A 12,422-nucleotide genomic window follows, 5' to 3' on the forward strand; every position below is an offset into this window, starting at 1 on the left:
TATAGGCAGTTAAATAAGGTAACAATAAAGAACAAGTATCCTATTTCTCGAATTGATGACTTGATGGATCAGTTACAAGAAGCTTCTATATTTTTGAAGATTGATTTGCGATCTGGTTATCATCAGATCAGAGTTAAGAATGAGGATATTCCCAAGACAGCATTTAGAACCCGCTATGGCTACTATGAGTATTTAGTTATGCCATTTGATGTGACTAATGCTCCTGCAGTATTCATGGACTATATGAATATAATTTTTCATGAGTTTTTGGATAAATTTATTGTAGATTTATAGATGCTATTTTGATTTATTCCAAGACTCATGAAGAACATGTAGAACACTTGAGAATTATTTTGCAGATAGTAAGAGATAGTTGTATGCAAAATTCTCTAAGTGTGAATTTTGGCCACTACAAATCCAATTTTTGGGGCATGTGGTATCGAAAGATGGGATTATGGTGGATCCAATAAAGGTGGAGGCAGTGGCTCAATGGCCAAGGCCTACTAATCCAACAGAAATTTGTAGTTTTCTGGGACTAGCTGGCTATTGTAGGAAATTCATTTAAGGATTTTCTAAAATAGCTTTTCCTTTGACGAAGTTAACAAGAAAAGGAAAGAAGTTTGTGTGGAGTGAAGAGTGTGAAGCTAGTTTCCAAAAGCTGAAAGAAAAGTTAACATATGCCTTGTCTTAATTTTGCCTAATCCAGAATAGAAGTTTGATGTGTATTGTGATGCGTCTGGACAAGGGCTTGATTGTGTCTTAATGCAGGATGGAAGGGTAGTTGCTTATGCTTTGAGGTAGTTGCGTCCTCATGAAGTTAATTATCCTACTCATGACCTAGAATTAGCCCCAGTGGTTTTTACTCTTAAGATATGGAGACATTATGTATTTGGGGCGAGATTTCAGGTGTTTAGTGATCACAAGAGTTTGAAATACTTGTTTGATCAGAAAGAGCTAAATATGAGGCAGAAAAGGAGGATGAAATTTCTGAAGGATTACGATTTTACATTGTCTTACCATCCTGGGAAGGCAAATGTGGTTGCTGATGCTTTAAGTAGGAAGTCCTTGCATATGGCAAGTATGATGGTGAAAGAATTAGAGTTGATTGAGAAGTTCCAGGATATGAACTTGGCAGTGGAGGTGCGACCTCAGAGTCTATATGTTGGGACTTTGACAATCAACAATGATTTCTTGGTTAGGGTTCGTGATGCCCAACAAAAAGATGTGTTCTTGCAGGAAATGATGAGGCAGAGGGGTGAAGGAAAGGATTTGGAGTTCCACTATGATGCAAATAGATTGATTAAGTTCAAGAATCGTGTGTGTATTCCTTCCAATGATAAGCTTAAGCAGATGAAACTTGAGGAAGCTCATAAAAGTAGAATGAGTTTTCATCCTGGTGCAACAAAAATATATTAAGACCTTCATAAGAATTTTTGGTGGGATAGAATGAAGAAAAATGTGACTGAGTATGTAGCAAAGTGTTAAACCTGTCAAAAGGCAAAGGTAGAACATCAACGTTCACCTCAGATGTTGCAGCCATTGGAGATTCCTAAGTGGAAGTGGGATAGTATTTCTATGGATTTTGTGTCTGGTTTGCCAAGAACCAAGAGTAATCATGATGCAATTTGGGCGATAGTAGATAGATTGACTAAAGCAGCTCATTTTCTTTCCATTAAGTTGAAGAAGCTAGCAGATATGTATGTGAGAGAGATAGTCAGATTGCATGGAGTGCCAACTAGTGTTGTGTCAGACAGAGATCCAAGGTTTACATCAAGATTTTGAGAGAGTCTGCAGAAAGCCTTGGGTACTAAGTTAAAAATTAGTTCTTGAGTTAAATCTTCGGTTAAATCATTGTAAAAGCTCTGTTTTGAGGTAAGGGGGCTCTACTTTATCATTTTGTTATGTTTATTACTTGTATTCTCATAGATCTTGTCATATATGTGATTATATGTGGAATAATCTTTCTTTTATGAAAAATAATGGGTGAAAAGTGAGAATAATTGGTTGTTTATGTAATTTTATGATGAATACATGGTGAAAATGTGTTATTATGTTCAAATAATGCATGATAAGGTATATTGAGAAAAGAAATATAAGGCGTTACATAGTGATATATAGATTTTATCTTAAAATATTTTACGGTACCATTGAGATTATCTTTTAGGGCTAGTGTTTACTTTGAGCTATATTTCTTAAATTTGTTGTTATCATTTTAGTTATGTGACTATTCAATTAAATTGCTAAGATTGGTTCATTTTATGGTTCATGCAATTTGGATCTAATAACATATTAATGTAATGTACTATCATCTTATCTCATTCCATGAAACATTTGGAAATATTTTTCCTATTTATATATTTAGAACAATGAACAAGTTTGTTAATTATTCAAATATACATTATTTCATTTCTTATTCAGAAGGTTGTATATAGATGATTGTGGTGATACAATAATCATGTTTTACTATCTACATACAATGGACTACAATTATTTCACATCTCCTTACTTCATAGGGATGGTTTATCTATTCTTAAAAGGAAAACAAAAAGAAAAAAAATACATAAAATTGTATAAGTGAAAAGGCATTGTGATAGTTGACTATCAATTTAAGCTGCACAAATAGGAGCTTTTCCAGTAATTACAGGCTGAGCATTTGCACATTTAGCAGTTGCTTCTCCTCCATTGAAAGTGAGATCAACATTGGTTAGCTCTATACCCTCACATGGTACACCACTGCTACATATAAGAGTCAATCCTTCTTGAGTTGCTGATGTTCCCTTAATGTTCTTAAAGTAAACCTTACTTATCTTGATTTTTGATGGATTCTGAATTCATGAAATGGACACAAATTAGTCATTTAAGTTAACTTTGTGTTTGGATTGTTATCTCATAAATTTAAGAGTAAGAATAAAACTACTTAAGATAAAATCATTAGCTTATACATTAATGGATAAGGAATTAAATACCTTTTTGGAACATTGGTTCCATGGGCAATACTCTTGATCAATAATAATAGGGTTCTTGACATTAACCATAGTAATATCTTCAAAATGCATATCACTTATTGTTATCGTTCCTAGGGTATCAGGCCAAGTCTTAATCCTTACGCCATTGTCAGTTTCTGTCAGAGTACAATTCTTAACTAGAAGACCTTCTACAGGCTCTTCATTTTCATACTTTCCAAGACTTCCAACACTAATGCCATGACCAGGTCCACAATTCACATTTTGGATAGTTAAATTTTTACTACCATCACCTATTGAGATGCAATCGTCTCCAGTACCAATGTTAGTGTTAAGAACTTCAATGTCAGTGGATCTTCCAATGTGGATTCCATCAGTGTTGAGGCTATTAGCTGGGGCACTAATTGTGAACCCATCAAACGTGACATTGTTGCACCCCAAAACATTAACATGAAAATTTTTGCTATCCTTGGATGTAATGTCACGGATAATTGAATTATTGACGAAATTAAAACCAAAATTCTGTTTGCATTTCAAGAAAAGAAACACAATTAGATTATTATTTTGTAAAGGAAAAAATTATTTGAATGCAAAAATTAATATTGATTTATTACCATACAAAGCATATGACATTTCTTGTTTGTTGAACAATCATTTAGCTTCCAGGCAGCTTCTCCTTGACCATCAAAAACTCCACTACCTGATAGGGTAAGAGAGTCAATATATCCAAACTTGACCCACTGGCCTGCGTCCTTGAGGTCATTTTGGCTTATAGGTGCCTGAATTGTGCCATCAACTTTAACTTCAATAGGAGCCTTGCATGGACCTTTGACATCTAATGCACTCATTTGGTATGTACCAGCTGGAATCATAATTTTCACAGGAGTAGTTGATGCACATGCTTGAGTCCAAGCACTTGAGAAAGCCTTATGAATGTGCAAAAAACAAAAATAAAAAGAACTTAAGCCATGATTTTATCCATATAATTTGTTAAAAATTGTGAAATCAATTATTTTCCCTCAATGTCATATGATAATACTACCTTAGCTATATCTGTATTTGGTGTCCCTCCAAACCTTGATATATCAAGGACTCCAGGTTGAGCTGTGCCAAAATCAACTAGAAATAAGAATAAAAACCCTATAGCATTACTAAGCTTCATATTGATTTTAAATGGTAATGATGGAAAATACGCTACTTCACACATTAATTAATTTCAAAGTACAATGAGACATTATTTATGCTGCATTAGCAATATTTTAGGCCACAAATTATATAACTAATAGTTTTCCAAATATGACTTTTACTATTTTAACACTTCCATCGATCATTCTTATTCAATTATTTGAAGCGATTTTACATCTTCGGTTAATATCTATTAATGTATTTTTTTCTTAATTTAAAACACTAGTTAAAAAAATTAAATCTTAAAAAATAAAATAAAATTTGATTAAGTCAAATTTCCATGTTTAGGATTCTCCTCACTCACACGCATATTTGTGTCTATACACAAACACATATAAGTTTACAACCCAAGAAATATACTTTAGATCAAAAACTTTTTCATAACCATTCTCACTCTTCCAATAATAATAATAATATGTATTATTTAAATATAAAATAATATTATATATCTTTGTTATAATAAATCAAAAGTAAATTTATTATATAATTATCATTATTTTGCACATTAAAATATAAAAATATTAATTTCTAATAAAAACAATAAAGTAATTTAAGTTCTAGAAGAAAAAAATATATTACATTATTATCAACATAATGGCTTAAATAGTAGTATAATTTAAAATATAAATTAAAAAATATTTTTGAAATTTTGAAAAGCTTATCAAAATACTTTATAATACAAATAAAAACCCAAGAAATATTAGTTAAAAATATTAATTTATTTCTATAATATTATTGCATAAATTAATTTATAATTATATTCATAACATAAATATAATAAATAGTTTTACTATAATAATAATAATAATAATAATAATAATAATAAAACAACTTCTATAACAAGTATTATAGAAAACTTATTAGAAAAAGATTCAAAATAGAATTAAAATAATGTTATTTAAGCAATATAAATAATTTTAAAAAATCATTATTTTTTTAAGTTATAAATAAATGTTATTAAAATTTCAGTGTACGTTCTTTATGAAATAATATGAACAAAATCTGTATCACGATAGTAATGCTTAAAATTTAAAATCATTCTGGTTTTATTTTAGTAAATTCGATTATCAAAAAATATCTCCACGTAAGTAAAATTAATATAATTGATATTAAATTCAATTTGAAGGAAAATAAAAAAAATATTTTAATAATTTTATCATATTTCTTACTGTTACATTAGTAATATTATTTTGAAATATTAAGTAAAAATATCTAAATTTGTAATAATTATGAAATAATAAAAATTACTATTATTAAAATATTAGTAGTACAAAATCTTTCAAACATTTGTTTGTAAAAAATAATATTAATAAAATGTGAAATAATATTAAAACTAGAATCCTCAAAAAGTAACAAAATATGTTATTAAAATAGTAAATTACGCTATTGCAATAAAGGTTAAAACTAGAGTAAAAAAATATATAATAGTTATAAGAATAAATTATGTAGATAATAAGTTTTGGATTTTGTCCTCTAAAACGAAATTGTATATTTTTGTTTCTATAAATTTTAATATTTTAAAAATAATACTTATAGATAGTTTTATTGAATATTTAGTCATGTTAGTTTAAAACAATTGTCCTGATATGCTTAAATAAATGTGATGTAATCTTAAACTAAAATCATATATCAACGGATTATTTAAAAAGGTTTAAGAGACAATTTAAATAATATTTTTAACTTATGAAAATTATATCAATAAAAATAATGATATTTATATATAAAATGCAAGTTATCAATCTTTCTCCTTTACCTCTCTATGGATTGAAAACATAGCTTTTAATACAATTGTCTTCTTTGCTTATCACTTTCCTCATTTTGATGGAGAGAGCTTAGTTCGAGCTTATGCTCTTGAACTCTAAACTATGCAAGAGTAAGAGAGTTTTCTAACTTAGTAAATATTTAGCAACCTTCAAACACCCTTAAAATAAAATATGCAACACTTCAAATTTTGTAATGATATTTTATATACTAATATAAATTGTGAATTTTTATTGAATGGGTATTTAATGAGTATGATGATGTGAATGTATATATATGTATGTATGTATAATTGTGGATGTTGGTTGTGTATTGAATTGATTGAAAATATTGGCTAAGTGTGTGCTGCAAAGGTGTTCTTGCTGTAGCGAGAAGGTCTTAGACATAGAGCTTGAGTCTGTGGCATTCTCACTGCAACGAGAAGGTACTGAGAGAGGGGTGAAACTGTTGCGTTCTCACTGTAGCGAGAGGATGACTTCAGCAAAAACCAGAGTGTGGTTTCCTCTAATATTTTCGCTGTAGTGAGAAATGGTGTCGTTGCCGCGAGGATGTTTCACTACAACGAGGATGTCTCGTTATAGCAAGAGTGTCGTGAAGGGTATTTGAGGGGTTTAAGGATTAGGAAAAATCATTTTTCCCACTTCTCCCTTTGAGCTCTCTTTATTCTCTCGATTCCCAAGCTATTCTTACCGATTAAACTGCCTCCAAAGTTGTTCGTGAGTTGGATTGAAGGTTGAGATTGTGTTTGAGACACTTAGAGGTGAGTTCTAAGAGTTAGGGTTTTAGTTTTTTGTTCATCATCTTGATTTCTCAGGTTCTTATGCAATTGGTCCATGTGTTTAGGACGAAATCCGTGTAGGGGACGCTTTCATTGTTGATTTAAGTTGTGGATCTTCATTTTGAGGTATGGGAGGGAACTCTACCCTATCTCCACTTTCACCAGCGAAAGTGATAACGCGCTCTTTGTTGAGTTTGGAACTTGTCTGGAACATTCACTTTCACCAGCGAAAGTGACAACGCGTTATTCTGTTGTGATTATAGTTCCTCTGAAACGCTCGCTTTCACCCGTGAAAGTGATAAAGCACCTTGTATTCTGCTGAGAACCTCTCTGGAACACTCACTCTTGTGGATAAAAGTGATTACACACAGATTCCACTCCATACTTAAGCTCTGGGTCAATCACTTTCACCAGCGAAAGTGATCACGCTCAGCTCAAACTCCATTAACCCTTGTTCCTTGCATCCAGTTTTGCTACTTTTCTTCTATTATTCCATTGATCTTCCATCTTCATGAACTTTGCTCAGATTTTCTTGCAAAAACAAGATTGAATTATTAATTTCTACACAAAAAATTCTTAAATGCTAAAATAGAAATGTATCTAAAGGAAAACCTTAAATATTCTATTTTTATGAGTTTTTCTACTTTTTCCAACATATTTTCTTTATCAAATGGATTAAAACTACAATAAAATACTAGTCAAAATGTGGATTCATCAGGGTCCATCTGTCACACAATCATATAACCACAAAAGAGGAATACAAGACAAGAAGAAACACAGCAAAAAGGTGAGTCCATCACAAAAATCAATCAACGCCCAAAAACAAAAATAAACACAAGAAAGGAATCGACAAGAAATATCCATACTAAAATTATGCATCAAGATATCATACAAACATGTTACAATGAATTGTAAAGTCATGCAAATTCACTAAAGAAAATGCATGCCGCTCATAGAACTTCACTCCCTCTGATTTTCAATGTCCCTCTAGTCAAGTTGATCGAAGATCCTCATTCCCTGCTAACATAAACGTATATATATACATAGAAATCTTTCTCAGTCATTTAACTCTTATCCTTTTGGAATGAGCCTACCACGACCCTGGTAATGCTTGCTTGCGTCAAGATTAGTGAGTGTTTGCTGGCGACGTGACTCGACCTCGATCGCTACTCCACACCATTGGATCAACCCCTCCTTATTACCCCCAAGGTTCTCTCTTGAACCTGAACACCGACATCCTATAACTATGCCATGTTGTGACCTTGAGTCTCCTTTTCACTTCCATGCATGATGCATATGAGCAATTTAATAGATACATGCATGATGAATCCATATTTTTACTGATATTTTAGCATCATTCTAACACATTTGATAAGAAAAATATATGAAGAAAGCAGAAAAACTCAGAAAAAGAGAAGGAATTGAAGTTTTGTTTAAATTTGTAGTTATTTTAGCAATTATGGAATTTTTTATTAGGAATTAAGTTTTTAATCTTGTTTTTGAAGGAATAGTTCGAGCAAGGTTCATGTGAATGGAGGCTTGATGACAAGGAAGAGGAAAGAAATAAGTCTGGACTCCAAAAACGCAAGAACAAGAAAATGCAGAATGAGCGTGATCACTATTGTTAATGAAAGTGATCACTCCAGAGTTCAAAGAAAGAAGAAAGCCTGGGCACTATCACTTTTATCAGCAAAAGTGATAGTTCCAGAAAGGCAAAATATCAAGAAAACCCTGCATAACCACTATTGTCGTCAAAAGTGATCGTTCCAGAGAGTCTTCAACTTGGCGAGTCGCGCATAGTCACTTTCATCTATAAGAGTGATAACGCGCAACTACTTTGGCTCTGCATTGACACTTTTTTTAGCAAGAGTGATTGTTCCAGAGAGCTTTCAATATCAGGAGAGTTGCGCGTAGCCACTTCTTCTCATAAAAGTGTTAACGCGCAACCATAAACCCTCTGTGTAGCTACTATTTCTCATAAAAGTGGTAACGCGCAAATCTGAGAAATTCTATAAATACCAGAAACAATATGAAAACCAGGGATTCGGTTCATTGTCAGTTTTGTTAGTTAGATTCTCGTAGGAGGAAGTGAGAGAGAGGAGTGGGGAGTCAAATCTTGGAGCTTCACGAAGAGACATTGGAGTGGAGCACGTTGCAATGGCGATTCCGATTTTCTTCTTCTCTTATTCTCTTTCTTTTCTTTTCTCTGCTGCCATGGCTGTGTAATTTGTTCATAGTTAGGGATTGTAGATCTGAAATGAACATGTTGAATTGATTTTGGATCTGAATTTCAAGCTTTGGAATAGATTGAGTGATTGATTCTGCATTTTACATAGTAATTGAATGGAAATTTGATTAACTAATTTCAGAGGAACTCTTGTAAATGAAAATTGAAGCTGTTCTTCAGATCTGAACCAATCACCGAGATTATAGTTTTCTTAGGGATAAGAGACTTTGATCTTGCAATCTTCTGGCTTTTTACACTTAAAGCAACATTGAATTGAATCAAATCTGAATGACTTAATTGAATGTTAGGTTCACTGAGTTAAGGAATTAACCTCTGAATAATATAACGTGAAACTGATTGTCATTCTTTCCAATTGCTGGCTAATTCAGAACCTTATTGATTAAACATTGGAGTTTTGGTGAAGCAATTCCCTAGCTATGGTTTCTCTCTCTGTTATCACATAATTGTTTGTTCATTGTTCTGTTTTCTGCAAGTTCACTTTACTCCTAATTGTTTTGAATTGATGTTATTACATGTTACAACTTTTCTTCTGAATTTTCATGGCTCAAATGGTTATAATTCTATGAAGTGATACTTGAATCTAAATTCCCTGTGGAGATGATACTTGGATCTTAAATTTTACTCATTACTTGCTGCAATCCTAGTGCACTTGCTAGTGTTAGATTGCGAACAACAATGCACATTCATTATCTATTAACATCTAACATCATCATTCCCAAGACACACATTCAAATTTTCAAATAAGACACCATGTGTTACAGCTATCATCACAATTTTGGTTAAATTGCCACTTGTAACATACAATTAGATTCCAAGCCAGTAAGAAGCATATAATGGTTCTGTTATCTGTGGCATAGGAAAAAACATTGTAGATTTCTTGTTTTGAACTATATACACCTATGACATATTCAAAGATGGAATGTCATGCACATACATGATTCTTTAAAAAGAAGAGGAAAGTAGTACTAAATATTGTAATTATTCATGTAATTACAGGACAAAAGATACATATTCTAACTAGGTAACTATAAAAAATATCCACACAAAATAGTCATGAATTTAGCTCTACATGTATTCGATTTTAAACCAATAAGTTAAAAAATTAGAATCCAAGTACACAACGAAATATTTGAAAACTCAAGCTCAGAGGTAAAAAATAATTGCAAAGGGACAAATTATTCGCTTTCTGTAAAAGGAAAAGTTTAAAAGAAAATAAGTTCTCCCTCTAACTTTGTCTAGTTACCTTAATGTCATTATAGAATGTTAACTCCTTTACCAAGAAAGACTTTCACATTAAAACCCATTGTAAACTTAACCAAACTAATCATCATACAGATTTAATCATAAAAACTTATGCTTTTTGTCTCTAAGGTGTAAACCAAAAAGAAAACAAATGGGGTTCATGGAAAAATTAACTTGCAACAAGGTATTGATTCAGAATCACTCATTTTGCTCAACAGGAAAGCACGTTCACACAAAGATTATGAAAATAATAGGTAATCAACAACATGCAAACACACTTCACCAACAATCGCATTCATACAAGTCACAAAATGTCATTTAACGGTGTCATTCATATAAAAATGTCGAAGGATGACAGAAAAAATTATTGCATTTAGTTTTAATGACAGCCAGAGATGAAAATGAAAGGAAAAAAGGCACATGCAACAACTAATAACATGCATTCGAACACAAAAAATGGACTACCCTTACCTTGTTGGAAATGAGAATGAAAAGGAAATTGGAAAGTTGCCTTTGTCGTTCATGATGAAGTGTCCACGGCACGGTGCAGTCCCACGGCGACGGTGTGTCAATCGAAATAGAAGGTGAGAAGGCGTGGTCCAGAGAGGGTTTTCATTTTTCTTTAATATCCTTAGAGGGTTTCGCAGTAATGGAGAGACATTTACGAAAAAAAGGACAAATGAAAGTGAAGAGAGTTTAAATATGGTAAGTGTAGGTCATGACCTTTCATTTTAATGGGCATCATAGCCAGGGTACCGTACACGAGAAGTTAAGTTACACTTCCTTTCTCTCTCCATCCACTACTTGCTTGAATAGGTGTAACCCTTCGCTTGCCTTTGATGTGTCTCTGAAAGGTTGCACCTTCTTTTGTGGATTATGCATGCAGAATGCCATCATTGTGAGCAATAAATGTGAATTGTTCCTGCAAAGGATACAATAGTCTATTGTGATATTTGTAATTGTCCTCCGTTTTGGTGTTTTTGTCGAATATTCCAGATTCTTCCCTGAACATGATAAGGAAGGGTACCTACAAAGACACTTTGATGGTAAAGTCAATGTTTGGTATAGGATAATAAATGTTATTTAATATTCTGAAGTCAACCCTCTTACCTGTCATTCTTACTTTCCTTTTATAGACATGATATTGGGCTAATGGGCTTGATGATTCAGCCCTGTTTTTGTAACGCCCAAAATTTTGTAATATTATTTGATTATTAATATAAATATATAAATTACTATTGAATGTGCATTTGACTTGTGTGGTGACGTGCATATGTGCGTAAATACATATAAATATGTATGTATATTTGTATATTATAGTTGAGATGTGAGTGTGGACTTGTGATTTGGCTGAAATTGATTGAGAAATAGGCTAAATGTGTCCTACAAAGGTATTCTCGCTATAGCGAGAAGGACCTGGGCAAGTGGCAAGACTTTGTTTCATCCTCGCTCCAGCAGGAGGGTCCTCACTGCAACGAGAGGACAATAAAGGGGGTGCATTTTTAGGTGCAGTCTCGCTATAGCGAGAGGATCTTGTTGTAGCTAAATTCTATAGAAACCAAAGTACAGATTCGTTTGAGATTTTCGCTGTAGCAAGAAGAGGTCTCACTGCAGCGAGAAATGTCTTACTGTAGCGAGAGTGTCACGAATCCTAGGGTATTTAAGGGGTTTAGGGTTCTGAAAATTCATTTCACACCTTTCCTTTTATCTCTTCTTCAATTCTCTCGACCCTCTACCCTTTTCTCACCAATTAAATTGTCTCAAAAGTTGTTTGGGTGCAAGATCAAAGGTTAAAATCATGTTTGGGACACTTCTAGGTGAGTTTTATGGGTTAGGGTTTTGGTTTTCATCCCTTTCTTCCATTTTCTCAGTTTCTTATGGATTTTTCCATGTGTTTAGGATGAAAATTCATGTGGAGAGCACTTTCATTGTTGATTTGTGTTACGAGTCTTCATTTCGAGGTAAGGAGGGACTCTACCCTATCTCATTGTACCTAGAATTTGTTTATTGTGTTATGTATTGTAATGTGATTAGGATAAAACATAGGATGATGTCTATTTGACAAGAATGGTTTGATTGTGATTGAATTTTGATGGAAATTTGGTGTGGAATATAATGTGATTGATATTGAGAAATATGTATGATGGATAGTGGATGTTGTGTGTGATAAAATGACTTTATTTGCAATAGGATGGTGATGTAATTTGTGTGCTTTAGTATAATGTGGTTGATATGTGTGAATATG

The 12,422-nt window shown here is 32.5% G+C and overlaps 1 protein-coding gene across 1 annotated transcript; it reads right to left on the reverse strand.

Annotated features, from left to right (window-relative positions):
- Positions 1–2,606: 2,606 nt before the first annotated feature.
- On the reverse strand, positions 2,607–4,125 carry LOC113852525 (polygalacturonase-like). Its single transcript, XM_027482831.1, has 4 exons — positions 4,006–4,125; positions 3,578–3,889; positions 2,967–3,485; positions 2,607–2,825 (listed from the first exon to the last, which is right to left on the reverse strand). Exons 1-4 carry the CDS (start codon positions 4,123–4,125, stop codon positions 2,607–2,609), a joined length of 1,170 nt encoding a protein of 389 aa, XP_027338632.1.
- Between the last annotated feature and the right edge of the window lie 8,297 nt (positions 4,126–12,422).

Source organism: Abrus precatorius, unplaced genomic scaffold, assembly GCF_003935025.1.
Source record: "Abrus precatorius isolate BTA unplaced genomic scaffold, Abrus_2018 Scaffold0, whole genome shotgun sequence".
Classification (NCBI taxonomy): domain Eukaryota; kingdom Viridiplantae; phylum Streptophyta; class Magnoliopsida; order Fabales; family Fabaceae; genus Abrus; species Abrus precatorius.